At 41.5% G+C, this 22,615-nt stretch overlaps 1 protein-coding gene across 2 annotated transcripts in view; it reads right to left on the reverse strand.

The window, feature by feature from the left end:
* DENND5B (DENN domain containing 5B) overlaps positions 1–22,615 on the reverse strand; it is a 68,186-nt gene that overhangs the window by 42,880 nt on the left and 2,691 nt on the right. For both annotated transcript variants that reach the window (XM_029963538.1, XM_029963539.1), the window contains exons 3-5: positions 18,662–18,771; positions 12,853–13,519; positions 518–705 (exon numbers count right to left, since the gene is read on the reverse strand). In XM_029963538.1, the coding sequence (XP_029819398.1) occupies positions 518–705; positions 12,853–13,519; positions 18,662–18,771 (965 nt within the window). The remainder of the gene's footprint in view (positions 1–517; positions 706–12,852; positions 13,520–18,661; positions 18,772–22,615) is intronic.

Genomic DNA, 22,615 nt, shown 5'->3' on the forward strand with positions numbered 1-22,615 from the left:
AATGCAAATCTGGCTTGTTTGAAGCCAGGGTGCTTGTCTAGTAATAGACCTCAACCCAGCCATGAACACACGGGCTCACACGAGGATAGGATGAGGCTGGCAGGACAGGGCACGCTTCGCAGCAGCAGGGGGACAGGTTTACACCATCTAGCAACTGCACCTGAGATCCAGATCCATAAAGATCATCCCCAAATGAAATGCTCTTTAGCCCTCTATCAATAGGACTGTGACACTGACAGAGGAACAGAACCTGGGGGGAGCGTGTGATGGAGGGAAAGCAGAGTAACTTTCAGCATCACAGCAAAAAGCAGAAGTCAAGACAAGTAGTGGTACTCATTAAATTCAGAAATGGACCAGGAAGGGCTGCAGAGAATCCCCCTACTATCTCAATCCTGCTGACAAAAAGTCTCCACAACGGCAGAGAGGCCTCCTAACACCAGGCATGGCATTTTCCAGCAGGAATTCACACATACTAATAACACGCTTCAGGATAGCAACCCCAAAGACAGAGACTGACCTCCTGAGGCAGCTCCAGCTTGGAGCGGTCAGTTCCCTCCTTAGACTGCAGCCCCATCAGGTAGGGAACAGGAGCATCCAGAAAATGCAGGAGAGAGGCAGGAAGGATGGGGACGTACACATGCTGCCACTGAAACGGGAACAGCAGCGTTGTGATTCCCTCTGCCACCGTCATCAGACGCTGATAATCTAGACAGGGGGAGAGAGAGACAGATACTGAATTATATCCCTGTGTTTTGCTTTTGAAATCTGTTTGGCAAGGACATCAGTGACAAAACAAGACAGAAACCATGTTTATATGGTAAGATGTTCTTTTGAAAATAAGACAGTACTTACAGACCTTAAACTTAAAAACCTTAGACATTATTTAATTTGTCAAAGCTCATTACTCCCAGAAAAACTGCTGAGCATAGATATTCATATCTTATCTACATCTATTCTGTCATTAAATTAATTTATTAAAAAGATACCAAAAGTTCTTTCTATAGTACAGGGTAACAATACTGTAATTCTATAAAAGGCATGTATTTTTACAAGGGAAAAGGAGGAGAAAGAAATGGACTTCAAAGAAACATTGTGGTTTCTTGCTTGCTCCTGCCTGCCCACTTCTGCTCCACTTGCTACTACTGAGTGCACTTCCCAGAAGACTTGCCTTGGTCACATACCAGCAGAAGATAACAATCCCTAAGTATTTAAAAGTACTGCTTTCAAGTAAAATCCAAACAGAAGCCTAATATAAATTTAGTCCTCAAAAATGTTCTGTGTAGATAGTATATTTATATTGCATTGCTTTTCCAAATTTGTATTTAATCCACTAGTTCATTGCTTTGCAATATTTTGATTCAAGTAAACACACCATGCATTACTTTTTAAATCAAAATTTATTTTTATCCAGCTGAGCTGCCAAAATATTTCAAAATTTTGGTAAGAGCAAATTATTTCTCAAATATCCAGCTGGCAAGATGGAATACCACAACCTATTTATTAATATAAATAAGGGAATACATTGAGAACAATATTTAAAAATATATAAACAAATAAATCACACATTAGTATTAAAGAGATCACCCTTACAGCAAATCTCAAACTGCAGACAATCCATCTGGAAACAGGTAAAGACCCCTGGGTCTTGTAAGCTGCTGGTGAATGTGAAGCCAGATGACCAGATGTTTGCTTCTACCTCATCTTACAGCAGCTTCTGAATTAACAAAAACTCCCCCTAAATTTCGCACAACATGAAAGTACTTAACCCCAAATTCCTTAGGAATCTTAGCTGATCATGAAGAAGCAGTGCATCTCATTTAAGGGTAGTGGTTAAAGGCAGGAACACCAAGATGCAAGGCTGTGACAAGAGGGGGAGTCAGTTCTGATTCCCACTCTGGGCCTCTGCCACTTGTGAAAGCTGCTCTTCACTATTTGCAAAAAGAGTTGTTCCCCTCAGCTTCAGTGCATGGGTATGTCATCAGTAACCAGCAAGAGTGGTAAAAGGGACGTGTCCTCCATGGTTGTATCCAAAATCAAGTCTCATCAGTGCCAGTCTCACAAGCTTTGGCTTGAGCATCCAAAAGACTTTCTCTCTCACCAAGGCCAGACCCAGATCCTTGGTAACACTTGAATTGCTGCCCATCTCTCCTGATCCCTCTGCCCAACTCCAGAAAATTAAAGATACAAGTATGAACACTCTGGTTTGGAGTCAGGTAAGAAGGCTTTTTTCCTATAGCCCCACTGACTGCTTTTGCCTGGAGAGAAACCCAGCCTGGCCCTTCCCGTTTCCTGAACAAGCAAGCCAGACACCCTGGAAAACATCAACAACAGCAAAAGTGCTGTCATCTGACACTGCTCAGCTATTAGGAGGTCACTGGGAAGATACACTTGAATAAATATGCAAATTAGAACAACAAATTGCATAACCCATTCTCCTTGCTAGCACTTCTCTGTGGAAAACCAGCCTCGATCTGCAGAAGGTCAGTCAGCAGGGCAAAAGCATTTTTCATCTTGTCTTACCAACAGCTATTCACTCAGTCTTCAAAATTAATTCATGCATGCAAGTCAGTCTCAAGGTTACACCTCAAAATCACTCCCAGCTACAGATCAGCCATTTATGAATCCTTCCCCATGCTGCAATGGTCTATAATTATACATTTCCATTCACTGTCTTGTTGAGGAGCATGTATACAAATCCAACTTACAGTACCTACTGGCGAAGCTTAGGAGTCTCATAACATTTCATAACTCTGTAAGCTTTAAAGGTTAAAAAAAATATCAAATACAGAATGTAGCATGTCTTAGTATGCATGAGAATTTCAAAGTCCCTTCTGATCTACGTAGCCACATGAAGTAACAGGTTTTGACAGCAAAGGTGCAAGTATCTTCTAGAATAAGGGCATTCAGCTCAGGAAATGCATGCTCACTATTCTCTGGTGCTACTGATAACATTTAACATGGTCACTAGCACTAATTTTGTAACCACTTTACTATGAGGAAATCTGCTTAAAAAAACCCAACAAAACAAACAGCCAAAAAACAACTAGTGACAACCAAATTATTAGCTAATTCTAGCAATGCTTGTCAGTGATTAGCACAGGTAATCAGTTCAGTTTTGACTGAAGTTCCCAGGTTCCTCCAGAAATATAAAAAAAATCTGGAAATGATTCTTTTGATATCTGTTCAAAGAAGTCATAAACTCTAGTTACTTTTTATGTTCTTTCAAGCCTGTAGAAGGTTAGACACCTATCCTGTAAGGCCTGAAGCGTTTTTTTTTTGATGGTGAGGTCTTGTACCAATCATCACTTGTGGAAAGTTTACATGGTTACTGAGGAAAACCTGGAAACAAAGGATTACTCCGTTTTCTCAAACCAGAGACAGAAAAAGAGGAGGCAGAACAGAAAAAAAAAAAAAACAAAACCAAAAAAACCCCCAAAAAAACCCAACCAAACAAAAAACCCAAGGGAAACGGAAGTGAATGGAAAAAACAGGTTTTGTGTAGACTCAGTGTGCTTGTGTAAAGGGAGAGAGTGTTTCCAGATTCTATCCCACATCACTACTACACTTTGATAACAATCTCCAACTTCATGACAAGTTTTGCCAATTATTTTATGAATTACAGGTAGGAAAACTATTCTCTGATCGTACTCCAACCCATTCAACTGTCATCAAGAAACATTTAGAAAAAGATACAAAAAGTAAAAACACTGTCTAGGTGATATCCACAGAAGGTCACAAACTCAGAGGGATGAATGGCTCAAATCCAGGCAGTTTCCTGAGATCTGTGAAACAAATCCTTCCCTCTTCTTGGGGCTCACCCACCTCATGGGGTGCACAGCACGCTGGTGCAGCGAAAGGCCCTGCCATGCCAACAAGGAAGGTTACTGCCTGACTGCTTTAAATGCATGAACAGAAAGTCACAGCCCACGGTGATGGCCCACAGCAGCAGCTGCTGCCACCAGAGCAAAGATCTGACCCATACAAAATCATCCCTGGGTACAGAAATTAATAGTGGACAGTTGAGACCTAAGCCCAGGTCTAAGCCTGCCTTCTCTTTGCTGTGCAGCTCAGGACAGTGGAGAAAGGACCCAAAAGATCCTGAGACTTGCCAAGTGTCCCAAACAGTGGATGTGTTTCTCTAACGCATGCAGATGGGCTTTGAGCTTTAAATTTCTCCTGCCCTGGATCTCCTTTCCATCTAATTGCTCCATCTCTCTTACATGCATCACATACATTACATTGTCAGTGATTGTCCTCCTGTCCTCAGCACTGGTGAGGCCACACCTCTAGTGCTGTGTTTGGTTCTGTCCTCTCACTACAGAAAAGACATTGAGGTGCTGGAGCATGTCCAGAGAAGGGCAATAAAGCTGGTGAAGGGTCTGGAACACAAGTCCTATGAAAAGCAGATGAAGAAACTGGGGGGGTTTAGCCCTGAGAAAATGAGGCTTAAGGGAGACTTTCTCACTCTCTACAACTACCTGAAATGAGATTGTGGTAAGGTGGGGGTCGGTCTATTCTCCCACGTAATAAGCAATAGAACAAGAGGAAATGGCCCCCAGTTGTGCCTGTGGAGATTTAGATTGGATATTAGGAAAAATTTCTTCACTGAGAGGGTTGCCAAGCAGGGAAGGGGTTGAGTCACTGTCCCTGAAGGCACCTAAAAGACATGTAAATGCGGCACTTAGAGATATGATTTAGTGGTGGACTTGGCAGTGTTACATTTATGGTTGGACTTGATGATTTTAAAGGTCTTTTCCAATCAAAATTATTCTACGATTCTTCATATTCAGAGTTAAATCTCTAATTTGTTCACAGAGCAGTTTCCAAAAGAAACTGCTCAAGGAGGATAATCCCAGGGCAAAGTGGTCCCAGGGGCTTCTATTGCAACTGCTGCCTCCTAACAGCTGCTTAAGCTGGATTTGGCGCAGCATTGTCTCTCACACTTAACCTTCTCCCTGAGTGAAGAAGAGGGCAAAACAGTCAAATTAAAAGAGCCTGGATCAAACTGCCTTTTCTGGCATCATCTGCTGGGGGCCCTCAGCCAAGTCCCTGTATCTCAATTCCCTGTGCAGGACATGTAACTGCAGCAGGGACCTGCTCTGCCGCAGGCTGCCAGTTCTGCACGAGCACCACACTCCAGCCATGCTTTACAAAGTCTGGTAATATTCATATCTCTCATAAAATACAAGTAGTATTTAAGTAGTGCTTAAAATGCAAATCCTGAGACATTCCTGTATAATTAGGAATCGCTGTTTTCTGCTGGAGATGGAAATGGTTTCAACGTTTGAACATCAATTCCCCATAAATGTGTTTCTGAAAGAGGACAAAATTTGACAATTATTTGTCTTGATGTTGATTGTCCACAACACAATAACAGGAAAATAACCAATCAGCACAGTATTACAACAGATACTGTGCATGCAGAAATATCTATCCTAAAGAGCTTGAAGTTCAAACAGAGGCAGTGACTGAGAAAACAAAACAAAATAATCTTCCTTGCATTTTACAGGCTCTGTAGAAGCTCTGAGACGTTAAACAATTCACAAAGCTCAACATAAAAATTACTTTTCCTGCTACAGAGGAGTCTGATATTTCCAAATCCTTCCAATGCTGCAGCAAAGCAGAACCAAAATGCTTCTAAAGGGAAATGAGATATCAGTGTTTTCCCTGTCAAAACAACTAAGATCTCATTCAGGTGCTACTTCCAAAACAGGTTCAAATCTTCGGTCATAATCAAACAGAAGAGAATTTCACCTGCGACCTTCCCAGCAAATGCCCAGCCACAGGAATTTTGTATATAGGGCATGTGTAAGAGCACACATGCTCATTCAAACCAGAAACGGCATTCCTGCTGTGATCAGTACACGGTCCAGTTTCAACACCCCCCTCCTTCCCAATCAAAGAACAACTTGGCAGTATTCCAACTCTCTGTTCCTGTAACCTACCAAAGGTATGGCAGGAAGCCTACTGCAGAGCTGGAGTCACAGCCTGGATCCTCTAAATCCAGTCCGATGCTTTAAAAATAGACTGTGCTTCTTTCCTTTCCTTTTAAAGTCCCGCTTTACATACAGTTTAAAAGCACTTGGAAGTGTTTGAGACAATGAGTTAGCTGGACACCAGATCCTTTCCTCTACTGCTTTTTGAACATGCATGAAGTATATCTGCAGCTTTGCAAACCTATGTATTTAAATATGTATCCTGGAAGATGGTAATCGGATGATGTTCTCAAAGAGTACCTTATCAAAATGCACAAAACAATTCTAAGCAATACTTTTAAATAAAACAAAGCAACAACAGAGAGAAAAAAAATCATCAGTGAACCTTAATGCATAAGGCTGTACAGGCTTTAAAAAATTCTTGTGACCAATAGTTTTTCAACATGCTACCCCTTCAGTCAAAGTATTATAAGCAATTGCTGTTCAGCTGTTTTTTTTTTTTGGTAACAAGATATGAATTAGATGAGCCAGGAAAAACTGGAAAATAAAAATGAGTATTTTGCTTTGAGCTCTGAGCATGAGTCAGGAACGGCACATAACTGCTATGAGACCCATCTTGGGGCTTGGTACCTTCAGATCTCTGATGTTTATATATAGCCTAGTGCAGATGAAAAACAAAATCTGAAATTCACATCTGAGACAAAAATTGTTTATGAAAGCAAAGGTTTTCAAATCAGATCTCAGCAGCTTCACAGAAGCAGCACATATAAGGGCTGCAGACATCAAAGCACCCTGGAAGCTTCCACCTTTCATCTGCTTTGTATACTGGCAGCTGCGATGAGCAGCAAGCCAGTCCAGGTGATTTTCAAGAGATGTTCAGATAAAAAGCACAGAAGTGGCTCGGGAAATGTTTATTCACTATACAAATCACCTTGTAGCAGTGCTGCATTCAGGGAACTCGGGCAGGTGCAGTGACATGGGGTTGTAACCAGCAGCCTGTCCTGGGGAAGCGACACATGGCACCTCAGTGCCCTTCACCCCCAGTGGAAGAGTGGATTTACCAGCGAGTGACACAGCACATGAGTTACTCGACAAAAGCAGAGTGGCATTTTATGCAAATATCAAAATACATTTTATGCAAATATCAGAATACATATTTTCTTAAACAGAATGGTCAAGATGAGCCTGTGTCTAATTGCCTGAAGTAAGAATTAGCCTCTCAGACTGGGGGTCAGCTCTGCCCACAGGGAAACATCCCAAGGCCAATATTCACCGAAGCCAGTTCTTACCCTTTTCCCTCATTGGCAAATGTATAATGTAAAAAAACCATCCTATTTCTACTTCAATGAATTTCCATTTATACGATTTATCCGTGTCACAGCCTGCCATTAATGGTTTAGCATAAATTAGTTTATGATTAAGAGCCACCTTAAGAATTAGCTCCCATTACCAGCATGGTTAAGTCTCTGAGAGGAGGGTGAAAGTCCATGACAAGGCTGACAAGGTGCCAGCAGGACACATGAGGATGCTCCTGAAGACACAGGGAGCCCCTTGCTCGTCCCTGCAGCTGCTGGGACACAGCAGGCTCCCAGCAGGCAGCGAGGTGGTGGAGAGGACACAGAGCCCAGCAGGGAACAACTTTGCTCAAGACCACTTTTTTTGACTGCCATGATATTTATCTGGCATTTGCCATAACTAGAATGAAAAGGCCTAATTTAACTTTCTTCCCCCCATTCTTAAAAGGAAAAGAGGTTTCATCATGGAAAATAATGAGATCCAATTAATGAGGTGGTGGAGTGTGTGTGCATGCATAGCGTTAGAAGCAGTGACCCAATCTTCCTTTACAGCTCATTGTGAACAAAAACAGGAGTGGAGTTGCAGTACAGACCTGTACTAGTTCCTTTTCCTTATTTCCAGATGCTTTAAAACCTTGAATTTTCAGGTCGTATTGACTTTGGCTAACAAAATCGAGCAACTTGTAATTAAAAAACAGTTTTGTCTTTTCACCTGAGTTAAAAAGGAAGAGTATAAATCATTCCCTGATTATTCTATCCAGTTACTTGTCTCCTTTCCAGAGGAACATGTACTGTGGCCTCCTCTGAGCATGTTGTTCTTGAGGCCCTAATCCCAGGTCTCTTTCACAGCACAGACAGATTTTCACAGAATCACAGAATATGCTGAGTTGGAAGAGACTCATGTAAATTGTTCTCTGCAATAACTTCCCATTGATTTTGATGAATACTAGTGTGGAGGGCAACTATTAAAACAAGGAGCAGAAGAGCAAAGGTTTTCTATATAGCTATTTGGTGTAAAAGTGCTTTAAAAGAGAGACACATCATGTGTATATTAGTTTTTAAAAATCTCCCCCAAAACAGACTTCATAAGAAAGATCTTTCAGACACTACCTTCTTCTAGGCAATGACTTTATATATGCATAGTCATTTGTATTATAATTTCTAAGATTAAAAAAAAAAGGCAAATAATATTTCAATCTTGGAGAAGCAATTACTCAAGCCCTTGGAAAAACAACTTGGAAAATGCTCAAAAATATAATGAGTAGAAACAGTCTAAGCTCTAAGAAGTTTATCTTTGTCTCATCCACACGTTCCCTCTCGTGCTTTAATCCCTGGAAAGGCAGATGTACAAAATGGATTGCTGAGGTTTCTGCAGAGCTTACAGTTTAATTCATCTCTCTCCAGCAGAAGTCTCACGCCAGTGGCGTTTTGTTACTGATCCTTCAGAAATTGTAGCTGCTATTGCAGAGTGGACATAACAAGACCCTTACATTTGTGTGGTCTTACTGGAGAGCTGTGCTCTGAATAAAAAAAAAAGGGCACTTGCAAGAGCATTGCAAAGACTGCAACCCCAAGAATTGCCGGGAAAAAAATTTCTAATCTCTCTCCTTGGTTTTCAAAGCCTCAGAGTTAAAATCTGTCCCTATTTAATCTTAAAAGTGTTCTTTACATGCAGAGAGATGTAACCTGAAGACATCGGAGTTCAGCTTCCAATGCTTTCAGGTGCAGCTTTTTATATCACCTTTGCAGATCAAAGCTGGCACTTGGAGCAGTCTATTACATCTACCCACCAACAGTGGTTTTGATTAACTCCCTGGAAGTCCACACTGTCTCCATGAACAGTAAGGGCTGATCTTTTCAGTCTCGTCATTGGGGTGCAAGCACAGATCTCTGCCAGTCAGCCAGCTGTGTCACTTTGTTCTGTGTTTTGCCTTAATGCTGCCACAGCACCATTTGCAGCTCCCAAGAAGCACAGACATTTAAAAGATTCAGACTGAAATGCTTTGGTCAGAGTGGCTTTTGCCCCAGAAAGATACAGATGCCTACATTATTAGTTCCCAAACTGTGGTTTGTAAAGCCACAGGGAGAGCTCTGTAGCACCAGGCTGCTTTAAAGTATAAACTGTAAACTTGAGGATTAAGGTAGTTGTCTGCAGTCCAAAATGCAGCTTAAAAAATGAGCTCATCATTCTTTCGTGTCAGTTTGTCCAACCTTCTGCTTGACCACCACAGCTGTAAATTGAAGTTACAGTTCACTACAATCCCTGCATTTTCCCAAGTGATGGGATACCACTCACCTGTAAAACACCACGAACAATGCAACTAGATACCCAAAGCTGACTGCAGCAGCCATGGTACAAACAGCTACCTGTCCTGTCCCTACTGCAGAGCTGTGCCAGACACTCTTGCATCATGCTGGGAAAATATCCAGGGTAAGCTGGGTAAAGCCACCCAACACCCTCACCTCTTCATTTAGTTAGCTGCCTTTGTTCAGGCTGCTGGAAACATTATGCCTCAGCTACAGGATTAAAAATAAACTTTTTCATCATCAGCTCCTGGTTCCCTTGAGAAAAGCCACTCCAGAAAAGCCAGTACAGCCCCTGTGCAACCTTCCTGCCAGCTGTTATCACCAACTCGGCTCACTGTATGGTCAGGGTTGTGCACCCAATTATATTTTCAATCAACTTTCCAAAATAACTATTTATTCTTTAAAAGAATAACAAAATTTTTGGGTAAGACTGAATTAAAGCTTCCTTCCAACAGGGCTAGGAGAACCACTAAAAAGTCAGCTTCCATTTCACATACATGTTATTAGCAGCTCTCCCACTGAAATAGTTTGGTGAACTAAAGCAGGTTTTGGTCCAGTGCTCTGATTTCTTGAGTATTAGCAGTAAGTCAGTGAATTCTGATTTGGGTAAATAATGCTGTCTTGCTTGAGATTGCAAGACCATCTCCTACTAATTTCTTGTTGAGTTTGGGAAGGTCACAGGAAGGCCAGGCTACTGGAAACACAATCCAATGAGTCCATCCTCTTTAAAGCAGGAAGGGAAGGAAGGATGAACTTGCAAAATCCCTCTCTCATTCTTTATTTTGGAACAAGAGATATGTAAGCCAAAAACTTTTCCTCTTTTGCCTTGAAAGAACTTGGGAGTTAAGAAAGTGTTTTTCCCCAGTGGATCTCAAAGCTTAGAGAGATTTTGGGGGTGTCTAGGCTGGTTACATCTCAAATAGGAAAGTAGCTGCTGTTTTCTCTTTCAGGAGACGCAAGACTGACATTTAAAAGAAGCCACAGTGCACAATTAGCCAAGTACTCAGCTGTCAGGGTATGCCAAAACTGAGGCTTTGCACTTGCCCTCCACTCCACACTCCTCACCTCTGGGAACTGGCATTATGATGCTATTTACATAATCACAGAATTTCCCTAATACAACTGTACACTTTCCCCCATGCACCATTAAGTTGTGCCTATAATAAATAGGGAAGTAAATGTCATGTCAAGGACATCCCTAGATTCACAAATTATAGAGGGAGAGAGAAAAAAAAAGTAATCTGAGTTTTGGAGGGTGGAAAGGATTACTTCTCATTATCTCATTTTTGTTTAAAAAAAAAAAAACACAGTGAAAACAAAAAACCGAGTAAACCCTTAAATTACAGACAGTAATTGGAAGAATAATATTTTTCTAACTTCTGGTGGCACTGAAAATTGAGAATTATTTAGTGTGTATTTTGTATCTGTCTGAAGGACTGTTACAAAAGTAACACATACACAGGTTGCTCTCTACATGTACAAAATATTAAAATATAACCTGACAAGTACATTTTTGCTAATACTACTACCTCAGAGGGAAAAAAAAAAAACAGTTTTCAGTGAGTCCATTAACAAGAACCAGGGTGGGATCAACTAGAAGGGATGGGTGGCGAAGAATTTTATTGGTGGTGCTATTTAATGTCAAATCCCAGTGTAAAGTGACAAAGGCAGCACAATTCAAACGAGGAAGAAAGGGGGTAAGTGCACACACACACACACATAGGAGCAGAAGGGAGTGGAAAAGGAGCCTAATCAAAACTAACAGCAGGATTTCGGCTCATACTTCAAACTGAGAGCAGATAAACCCCTTCATTTTCAGTTCTTGCAAGCAAACCCCTGGAACTCATGTGGAGAAGAGCTCTGCAAAGAACTAGAAATCCTTTGAATTCCATCATTTGCAGAGGAACTACACTCTTTCCACCTCCCTGAATACTTTTTTGCCCATTCTCAGTCATTTAGTTATTAGCATTACCATTACACACTTACTGACCTTTTCTTTTCCATGACAAACACAAGCATTCCCTTTTGAAGCCTGAAGGTTCACTACCTGTACTCATTTTAGATGACTTCCCATTCTCTCTCCTCTCTCCATTTCAAGCTGTGTGTTGCTTGAGCCACATCTCTTGAGAAGCCTAGGTATTCAGCACCTTTTCCTCTTTTCAATAAAAGGTATATATATCTCCTGGCTTCATGTTTTTCATTCTAGTCTCAAGAAACCAGCCCCCTCAACACCCCCAAAATTTTTCCCTAAGGCACTGTTTCCTAGTTTAGGGTCAGCATTACAGATGCCATTTGGAAAACCCAAATAATATGAACAGGGATCCAGTGAGACTTGGAGGAGTCTCCAAAAACTCTGAGCATCCCTTTGAAAGCCAGCAGGAAACTTGAATTTGACATGTTTGGGCACTCTGGTGCATTGAAACATTTGCAGCACTTACTTTTAGCACCTGAATATCCCCAGGGATAGACCCACAGCAACCAATATTGTACAGGAAACAGGGTGTAAAACCTCAGAGCATTCCCAGCGCTAAGTCGGGATTCCCCAAACCTGTAGCAGAGTTTTGCACTATTGCAGAAATACACAACCATAAGAGAAAAGGTACAGACCAGATTTTCAAAAGATTACTGGTACACTTCAACTGCACAGGCTCTGTGCAAGCAACTTCTGCCAGTGTCGCCAGCCTTGGCCAACTGCAATCTTAAGTGTCTCAAAAAGAAGTACCAGCATCCTTGTCAGCAAAGGTCTCAAACAGCAGGACTACAAAGGGATGACCTGTAACACTACTCAGTTTCAACCCAGTATTACATCTTCAGCCTCCAAGTGCTAAAAAAACTGCCAGCATTTTAACCAGAACATATCCATCACACAGGAGGGAGGAAATTTCACGAAACGTCAGTATGCTGCTGAAATTTGAAAAACAAAGTAGCAAGAGTGTCTTCAAGATGTATTACACTTTCTGCTGGTATTCTTGCGGAAGACAGGATTTGTCTCATGCTGTCTTGCAGCATGATCAAGGGCAGTGTATGGATAATAATCAAATTAATTCTACTGCTAGCTTCCACAAGTGATAAATACAATGCGCAATTAAACAAGCGGCACCAAGACAGCCTGGAGGAAACAATTATTTAGTGCTTTCATTAGGACAGACTCACTTCTCTCACATTTTTAATTTCCGTTCTCACGTTTCACAAATCCCCTAAAGATCAACGCTAGCTCCACATAACATTAAATTATTGTATCTCCTGTGGCTGCAGCTGCCCAGGAACTGCCCGATGGAAACAGACCCAACATGCACCGCCGGACAAGCGCCCACCTTGTGAGTACAGAAGGATCTGCATCTCCAGAAGAACGCAGGTGAAAACCTGGACCAGGTTCTCCAGGCCCAGCAGCTCGAAGACCTCCCGCAGTGGGTAGTCAGAGAGTGGCAGCTCGTTGGGCCCGGGCCTCTGGCAAATGATGGGCTCATAAACGCCATAAAACTTGAGCGACCTCCCCGGGGGCGGCAGGGGCACCTCGTAGAGGATGTTGTGGATGTAGCTCTCCAGGGGCAGCGGCGGCGGCTGCTGGGAGGTCACTGCCTTATAAAGCTGGATCAGGAACTTCTTGCAGGCTTGCATGAAGGGCAGGGGGGTGATGAGGCATATGCACTTGGAGACGTACAGCGTGTCTCTGCTGATGTCGTAGGAGTTGTACCGCTGGAGCTTGGCGAGGGACGTGGCGTCGCCCTCGTCGATGCTGCTGGCCAGGGAGTCCATGCTGCACGAGGAGGAGGCACAGACACTGCTGTACTGCTCTGCATTGTGCATCTGGTACAGTGTTTGCATGGCTGTGCAGATCTGCTTGCTCGTGACCTCCTCGTAGAACGTGAGCACAAACCCATACGTACGAGAGCCGTCCTCCCTGGTGATGATGAACGAGTGGAGCTGTGGATCCCTGTTATCTGCCTGTGTCCTGAAGGACAGCCCTTTGGGCATACACAGCTAAGAAAAGAGAGAAGAAATAGACATGGTTATCTAAGCTACAATTTTATTTGGTTATTTTTGCTGTATAGGCACATTCTTTTTATCCGCTGCATCACAACAAGCCATTTATTATTAAACATAATCCCCCTGAAAAGTATTCAAGAACAAACAGCCTGAAACTGATGCTACTTAAAAGAAGAGGTAGACACGACTGAAGAAAGGAAAACACCCTTCAAAATTACCCATCTATTAAATCATTATGAGCCATTTTCGTTACTTTCTGAAATTATTTTCACAGCTGAATAGTCTTTGTGTCGTTTACTTAAGCATCATATAAAAACATCCAGTTTTGTTCTCATTTCCATATATCATGCCCACAGTGCTCTAAAATCAGAGAGCCAAGGAAGCATCTTATACCACTGAATTAAAATTAAACAGACTTCTTAAAATTCTTTGATCTTCCCTAATTTTATGGAAAAAAAACCTCAACAAACCAAACCCCAAATGACTGGCAGCTATTAAGCTACTACATTTACTTTCTTCTTTAAGTGCTACAAAATAGCTTAGATTGGAAAAAAAGGGTGTGGGAGGGGATGGGGAGGGAAACACCCAAAATCTATGACAGCCTCCTTTTTGATTTACCACTCAGCAAAATCCTTTGCAGTGATTCTACTACACTGGGTGTTACTCTGAAACATGGCCCTGGTGATAACTGGAGGCATTTTTCCAGACATTCCTCGGGAATGCTATCAGCCATCTAATACAAAATAGCAAACATCCAGCAAAACTTGTTTGAATGTGCATCAGCAGGAAACTCTTCATGTTCTAGCTAAATCAGTATGTTAATAAATGAAGAACTAAAGCTGCCTTTGTACCTTCCAACTGAAGAAATAAAAAAGAAAGAAGAGAGGGAGAGCCTTCAAAGTGTTCCTCCTTTTCCAAAAGGCAACAGTTGAAGTCACCTTTCCCAAGGGATGTGAACCTACACACAACTGAGTGTATCCCCTACTGCCTCACCTTGACCCGGAGTAAATTCTTCTGATGGTAGAAGAGGTCAAGAGAAATAATCATATATTTTCAGGCACATCCTACCCTGAACTTCTGCAGTGCACCTTGCACACACCACTTGAAAATCTGATTAAGCTGCTACCAGCCCAGCTGGGATTCAGGTAAGTGGTCCAGACTCACTTCACAACAGGCTATCAGGCCCCTAAATTATCTAGGACAGTTCTTATGTATTGCTCAAAAAGGTAATGTATAGGGAAATAAGTAGCATGGAGCTGGCAAAAGAATTTAATTCAACTGATGGGGTTTGCTGATACAAACCATGAAACTGCAGCTTGAACCATTTTTAAACAGCAGCCACATTTTCATTCAAAAGCTTTATAGCTTTTATTGAGGCGTTAACAGTAGTGCCATGGTTAAGGCTTCTCCAATAAAGAAGTAGTAAAAAATCCTTGTTTCACACTTTATTTAAATTTATTCTGCCCAATAAATATCTCTCTTCACCTCATTTTTTTGACAGGCTTGCTTAATAAAAATTTATTTCTAGAATGCAGGCTTTCAATGGTGGCTATAAGCCTTATCAAAGCCAAGCAGGCTGAAATCACAGGTTTAAATCTTAATGCTATCAAAGATTATATTTTTCTTCACTCTACAGAAAAATACCTGCATAAGCAAATTATATATATGGCTAAGATCAAAAACAGATAAGCATCAGGGAAATTCAGACCAGCTGAGACAGAAGCCTGTTTAAATAAATTTTCTCCAAGACTTAATTATTATTCCCTTATCCTTTATATACTGGGTATATACACACAAAGGGATAGTCATCTATTAAGTTTCAGCCACAGCTTGACATATGTAGAATAACAACATTTTAAGACCCTGGCTGCAAACCCTGGCACAGAGACTGCTGCTGTTGTTAGACCTACAAGAGGACATGGGAGAAAGCAGAGAAAGAAAGAAAGGAGATGGGAAGCACCGAGGCAGGAAGAACAACCAGGAGACACTTCAGAAGCCGAGATCAAAAGGAAGAGCCTGCACTCATTTACCAGCAATACAGAAAGCTTTGAATTTGCGGTTAATGCATGAAAACTTTCATCTTAGGGCCTTGGACATCAATCACTTCCCATCTCATCTGTGTCACACATGCCACAGGAGAGTGTTGGGGAACAGCAGCTTGGGATGTGCTAAGGGGGGTGAAATCTTTGCCTGCTGGTGTGAAGCTGACTGGCTAACAGTGAGAAGGCAGTCAGTCACCTGTACTGCATCTTTGTACAAACACTGAAAACTGTCCAAGGTTACTGATCAAAGGACAGGATTTTGGTTTCCAGAGCACTTTACTACTTACATTTAAACGTATTCATCAGTAGAAAAATGTGGAATTAAATCGTATTTGCAGTAAGGCTTATAACCAAGATGGTTTGTAAAAATAAAAGGAAGCTGCACCAAGACAGTTAAAAAGGTATCAACTAATCCATAACCTGTCTCTAGAAGTCATGAGTAGGGGATATCCTTTCCCTAAACACAGAGGAAGGACACAGACACTGTAACCCTCCACTTCTTCTTCTCCTGGATATCATCCCTTCCAGATATTTCTGAAGCAAAGGTCCCCTCTGGACCACTGCCCACTAGTGCTGGTTCATCTCTTCTCCATTAGATCCTCCATTTCACTTTTTAAGTCTCTATATATTTCTCACGTTCACAACATGCAGAGGCAGCAAGCTCCATACCCAAATTGCACTGTGGGTGAGGGGGTGGAGAGAAAGATGCTTTCGTTTGTGTTCAAGCCTGATCCTTCAAATTACACCAGGGAACCTTAGATTCTTTTATTTCAGTACATGAGACGTTAAGCAGATAATGCCTCCTTGGAGTTCAGAAATACAGGCAAAGATTTATATAACTTGATGAATCAGAGGGCTAAATAGGAGGCTTGTTTCCTAAGAATTCCAGTTTCCCCTCTACTGATAACTCAGGTTTGGTACAACACATCACTTGCAGAGTGGCCACAGAAGATAGCATGTGAGGCTAGGCAGGGATAATCACAAAAAGCAGTGGGGGGAAAGAAACACTTCCCTATTAAAGAGAACTCTGTACTTTGATACATACTTTGAAAGTGAGAGAAAACATGACTTTTAGGCAGCTTGATTGCTTGGAAGTTCAGGGGGTTATTTTTAAAGCAATAGGATGGTTCCAGAAGGCAATTGAAATTCCTTAAGCATCCAGCAAAGCCAGAGTTCTCACAAGTTAACCTTCAAGGATTTATGCATTTTCTTCTCTGAGGAAAATTGCTTCTGGAAGCTCACATAAAGCAAACACATAGGCAGAACTAATACAGCAAGGCAAGATCAGAAAGGCCAATAATTGCCTCAAGGGATTCTGTGGAGGTGGATATTACTTTAAATGATGCTTCAGATCAAAACAATAAAGAAGTTTTCCAAAAGATGATTTAAAATATCATTAAATACTGCTGCTGTTAGTAAATGTCTTTTTTTTCCTCCAAGACACATTGCAAATGAAAGATGTGTTCTTCAGCTGTTTGATTTTAGTTAAATGAAGCTCAGTTCAATTATTTTATTTTAATAGGTCTCTTGCTGGTTTTAGCATTCCATTTTTATCTGATACTATGACTACATTTCAGGAATATTAGACATTTTCAACTGTAATGTGAGAGACAAATAATGCAGCAATTCCAGCTGCTATATTCCTGCTGCACAACCCCTATCACTTCTCCTAACATCCCCAATTCAAAGGCAGAACTAAATGGCATAAATAGCCTTGCCAGTTGAATTATTACCATCTTAACTGCTGATGAAGTATCGCTCAGAGTCCTTCGTGACTTCTGTATAAGCGAAGTGATGTGGAGACCTGCCCAAATACCACACCATCTCCATCAGGGCACATTTGGAAGCAGAGGACAGAAATCCCCAGCTGTCAGCAGGCAGAGGGAGTGACTGGGCTCATCTCTGCCTTTCTGTGCATGTGCAGTGCCACAGTATCAGCTCTGTGTCACTGCTACTTCCAGCTCCTGTATTTCCATGTTAAATATTTGGCACAGTGCTTAAAAAGAGAATTCAGTGAAAACTGAGATGAACTTCAGATTTCTACATCTTCATGATTGCAGGGAAGTTAGAAACGCATTTTTGTGTTTGCAAAAGTTTATTTCTCACCTCTCTGTCTCCTGGGTGAGGGCCAGGAGATTCTCCTGACTTCATACCTGCACCATACAACGAGATCAGTTCTGTTTTGTAGCTAGTATGCAGTCTTCTGCAAATGCAAAGAACATCTAAACTAGACTGGGGGGGGAAAGGGGCTCCCTAATTTTCCAATACTGAGTTAGATCCAATACACATTTTTAAAAATAGCAAGAAGTTGGTTGCTTTTAAGTTATAAAACAAATAGCATTTTCTGTACTGGGAAGCTCAAATACCAGTAATCTGTTGTCAGGTTATATTCCTAACAAGTGCTTTGCTGATTTTCAAAACATCCTTTGAATATCAGCTCTTCAGAAAAATTCCCAGTGGATCATCAGTCTTTCAGTTGCCACTGCCCCTCCTACAATAACTGTTTTTTTCTCCCTTCCCAGTCCATGGGACTTAGCAACATAGATCCCCACATCAAACTGAGCTGACAGGAAAGAGATGTACCAAAGATGCATCGATGCAGAGGTGCCATTAAAAGCGATGACCCAGCAACAGTTGTGATTAAGGTAAGTTCCAGTTTCTGCATAAAGATTCCTCTTTCCCTCGCTATATGCAGAAACACAAGGTGTTTTGTACCCAAAAATTTCACTGGGATATTAATATATCTTAAAAATTCCTTGTTTTGCCTCCCGTGGATATGTATCCTGGGTAACCACACCCCTTCTCACCCAGTCACTGGGACAGTTGTTAGAGCTGTTCCATCATGGAGTAGACTTAAAACTACAACTAAAAAGGGAAATTCAGTATTTTACTTTTGCTGCACCTGAAAGTATCCTGTATTTTCACAATACCTCCTCCTCTACAGCTTTTCAACCAGCACACCCAGTGGGTGCTCTTAGTCCCAGCAGAAGCACCTCGTTCATCACATCACAAGGGCTGGTTGTAAACAACCCAGGGACTGCTTAAGAGTTGAAATTGTCAGGTAACACCTTGAGAAGAGAGTTTCTCTACCTACCATGTTGACAGCATCCTGGTCAAAGGGGTTCCACTCGATGTTCTGAGGGTAATGGGCCAAAACTTTGGACTTGAAGGTTCTTCTTAAGGGACTCTGGTCGAAATTCTCTCCTGCAAAAAATGAAGAAATAATGACTTGTCACAGCAGTGTGGCTTCAGAGGGAGCTCACTTGGGCAGCTTTCTTTTGTTTTTCTTTTTTTTTTCCTTTTTTCTTTTTTTTTTGTGAAATCTGAAGGGCATTTTCACTTCCAACAGAGGTACTACTCTTAAAAGAGAAACAGAAAAGATGCACATTTGGTCTGACTTTACCCTCCTTCCCACAAAATCTTACAAACCAGCTTCCAGCTTAGTATTTACAGCATGGAAATATATTGTCAAGAGAAAAATGACTGCTGGGATTTTACAGAAAAAGATCCTGAAACGAACTGAATTCTTGATCTTCCCCTATAGCTTGAATATCTAGAGATGGCTTTACTTAGTCACTGAAATAGCACTTCCCCTCAAGTTTGTTGGAAACTGTCTTAAGGTCAACAAAAAAATATGAGCACCTCTTGGCTATTATAAATTATTCAAGGATTCATTACAGATGATCTTTTTTATATCACAAGTCCTGTGTGAAAATTAAACATTTATTTTTTTCTACATCAAATTTCAAGGGCAGACATTTTCCACACAAAGAATCCAGCAAATGCAAAGAGGAAGATCGAAATTAGACTTCAAGCAGAAATGCATCCAGTTATCAGCATACAAATACTGTATTTCACAGTGATACTTTTAATGGAGTTTCCCCCACTGGATTGCCTACAGTGTGCAAAGAGAGCCATCAAAACAAGAAGTTAACGTCTATTAATTAAATTACCATCTACTACACTTTTTTCAGGTATCAGGTTACTAATTCCAGTGTTCTTGCTTTAAAAACTACACGTGGGTCTTTTCTATTCATTTGCTTTCTGAGAGAGATGAATGGGATGGTGCTTTGGGTTCATAATGTGGAAAGTTTTTCACTAACTCCTGCTTTGCACTAAAAAGTTCCCTCTGGGACTTCTTAATGTTACCTAAGTACTTCTCAAAATACGTTACTGAAATAGAATTGGATTTCTTCTCTTTACAAAAGAATATTATTTCTCATTATACTTAAAGAGAGAACCAATATTTCGCTAATGTTTTTAATGAGAGGTTATTTTGGATTAAAAAATAGTCAATTGCTTGGTGAGTTCTAAAGGCAATCCCCCACTCCTGAGGTCACTAACGCCTCTCTGAAGGTAACATGGGCCACAGGTGTACAACCTGTGTTTGCTGAGTTCCATACAACAGCTAACCCTTCGTGCAGCGAGCAGCCTATGAGGCGTTGCAAATGCATCCACTCGGCACGTGCCCTTTGCTCCTTGCAAAGCACAGTCTACACAATCATTTGTCTCAGAGTGAATTGATTCAAGGAACTTTCTGTACAAACTGACATGTGAAAGCAGAGCTTTTTGGTTTTTTTCACCTGGCAGAGTTTAGGGTCTGGAGGTAATTGCGGGGAACACGAGGTAATGGAGAAAAACACAGTGGCAGTTCACAAGGTAAAAATTATCAGGGCAAAGTTTCAGGAGGGTTGAAAACCATTTTTGTATGAAATCCTTAGCACACCTTCAATGCAGAGGGCAGAAGCTGCACCGTGTCTCGGGGATCACAGTGGCAGGGCCATTGCAGCAGCACCTGCACAACAGAGGCAGGTGGAGGAAGAGGAGGCAGAGGTCAGGCATTTCTTACACCAACACCAGCTGCCTGTTTGGTCAGGAAGGGGAAGCAGAGGCTTATGCTGGAGTTTCCCTCCACGAGGATGCGTGTAGGTGGATGGAAATTCCTCAAGACACATGTGTCAGTGGTGCTGGGATTGCACCTCACCCTGCTGTGAGAGCCACTGCACCGAGCTCAGGAGTGGAGCAGAGCAAACCAGCTCTTCCAACAGCACTCACATTCAAATGCATTCAGAGGGTTTAAAATCTTTTTCTTCCCAAGTAATCTCTATGATTTTAAAGATACAGTTATTTTTATACAGTGGATCATTTTGAACACAGGATTTAGACACATTGCAGCACCGTGGTGAAATCACCATACCTGGAAGTGTTCAAAAAAAACATGTGGATGTGGCACCTGGGGACATGGTTTAGTAGCACCAAGGCAGTGCCAGGTTAATGGTTGGACTCAATGATCTTAAAGGTCTTTTCCAACCTTAATGATCCTATGATTATTTTTCTTCTAGCCTTACACCTGTCTCACTTGGTTTTGGTGGGTAACCATGTGGGGAGAAAAGCAAATAAGCTTCAACAAGGCTGTTTTGGGCTGGGGAGGAAAAAAAGCCTGAGATGATGCAACGCTGCAGCTGTATTTCCTGGGGAAGGAAATGGTAAGGTGAGGAGTGGATGAGGGGACTGGGGAGATCTTCTCACTCTGTACAACTGCCTCAAAGGAGGTGGTTGTGAGGTGGGGGTCAGATTCTTCTCTCAGGTAACAAGTGACAGGACCAAAGGAAACAGCCTCAAGTTGCATCAGGGGAGGTTTATACTGAATATCAGGAAAAATTTAGGGTTATTAAGCATTGGAATGTGCTGCTCAGGGAAGTGGTTGAGTCACCATCCCTGGAGGCATCTACAAGACATGCAGACATGGCACTTAGGGACATGGTTTAGTGGTGGACTTGGCAGTGCTGGGTTAATGGTTGGAGTCAGTGATCATAGAGGTCTTTTCCAAACCAAATGATTCTATGATTCCACATGAGGAGCTCTGGTAGGAGAAAGCAGCCTGCTTCTGGAATTGCTCAAGGCAAACCACAAATCCAGCAAAAGTGTATGCATCACTGAAATAAAGAAAACTGAAGTTATTAGCTAAATTGGATCAAATTCAGAAACATGAAGACCCTCTCCATGCTCAGCTACAAAGTCAGATTGAAATACCAAAAAACAGAGACCATTACTCTACTGCAGAACATGGCAGTAGAATAATCTCTTATTTTGGTCTAAAAGTTCTTTGCAGAGGCATTAGAGATAAAGATAAAATGCCACCCACCAATTCCTAAAGCTTCACAAAATAAAGATCCCAACAACCAACATCAGCAAAAATTCTCTCTTCGGGTATGTACTTAAACATACTCAGCAACATTTTTAATTCTTAGTATCAACCATAATTAATGTGCTTGCATAATCAAACAAATATGGATGAGGTTATTGCCTAATTAGATCTTCAAGAATTCTCACATCTGACAGAGTTTACCTGACAACTGTGAATTGGCAGAAAGGTAGATATTTGATGCTAAATTTGTTTGGTTGCCTCCACTAAAATTTAGAAGAACTGGATGACTTCATTAAGTTCTCCACTACTGACAGCAAATGATTGCTGGAGTCCAAATTTCTTTAAAGTCTTCCTTTTCCATAACACAAAAACATTACTGTAACCTAGTGGATGGATGCTAATCAGGTAATTTGCACGCTTCAGAGGTCCTCATCACTTTCGCAGTTCATCACTTGAGCCCTTCACAGGTTCTTTGGGGGCCAGTGTTCCACTCTGCATCACATAGATGTTGTAAAAACACCTTTTGCTTGAAAAATTAATTTCCAAGTTAGACCAAAAACTACATCACTGGGGATGCAAGAGCAGTGAAGGCCCTGATATCTTGCTGTTATTATTATTTAACATCCTTCACTCATTTTTCCCATGAACCACCCCCCTCCCCCAACCTAGGGGGCAATACTCTGGAGCATCTAGAACCAGTGCAGAAAAACAAGACGTATTTGCCAATAAACCACTGTAATAATGATAAAATGAGGGTTTCAGTCAGCTTTTGGAAGTGACCAATAATTTGTATGCTGCTGAAGATATCTGTGCAGTTGTTTAGATGACAGATAGGTCTAAAATGTTTTGGCTATGAAGCACAAGCATTGCTTTAAGACATCCAGCTTCCCAAAACTAGCA

The sequence above is a fragment of the Manacus vitellinus genome, unplaced genomic scaffold (genome assembly GCF_001715985.3).
Source record: "Manacus vitellinus isolate BGI_N305 unplaced genomic scaffold, ASM171598v3 scaffold_5_pilon, whole genome shotgun sequence".
Taxonomy (NCBI): Eukaryota; Metazoa; Chordata; class Aves; order Passeriformes; family Pipridae; genus Manacus; species Manacus vitellinus.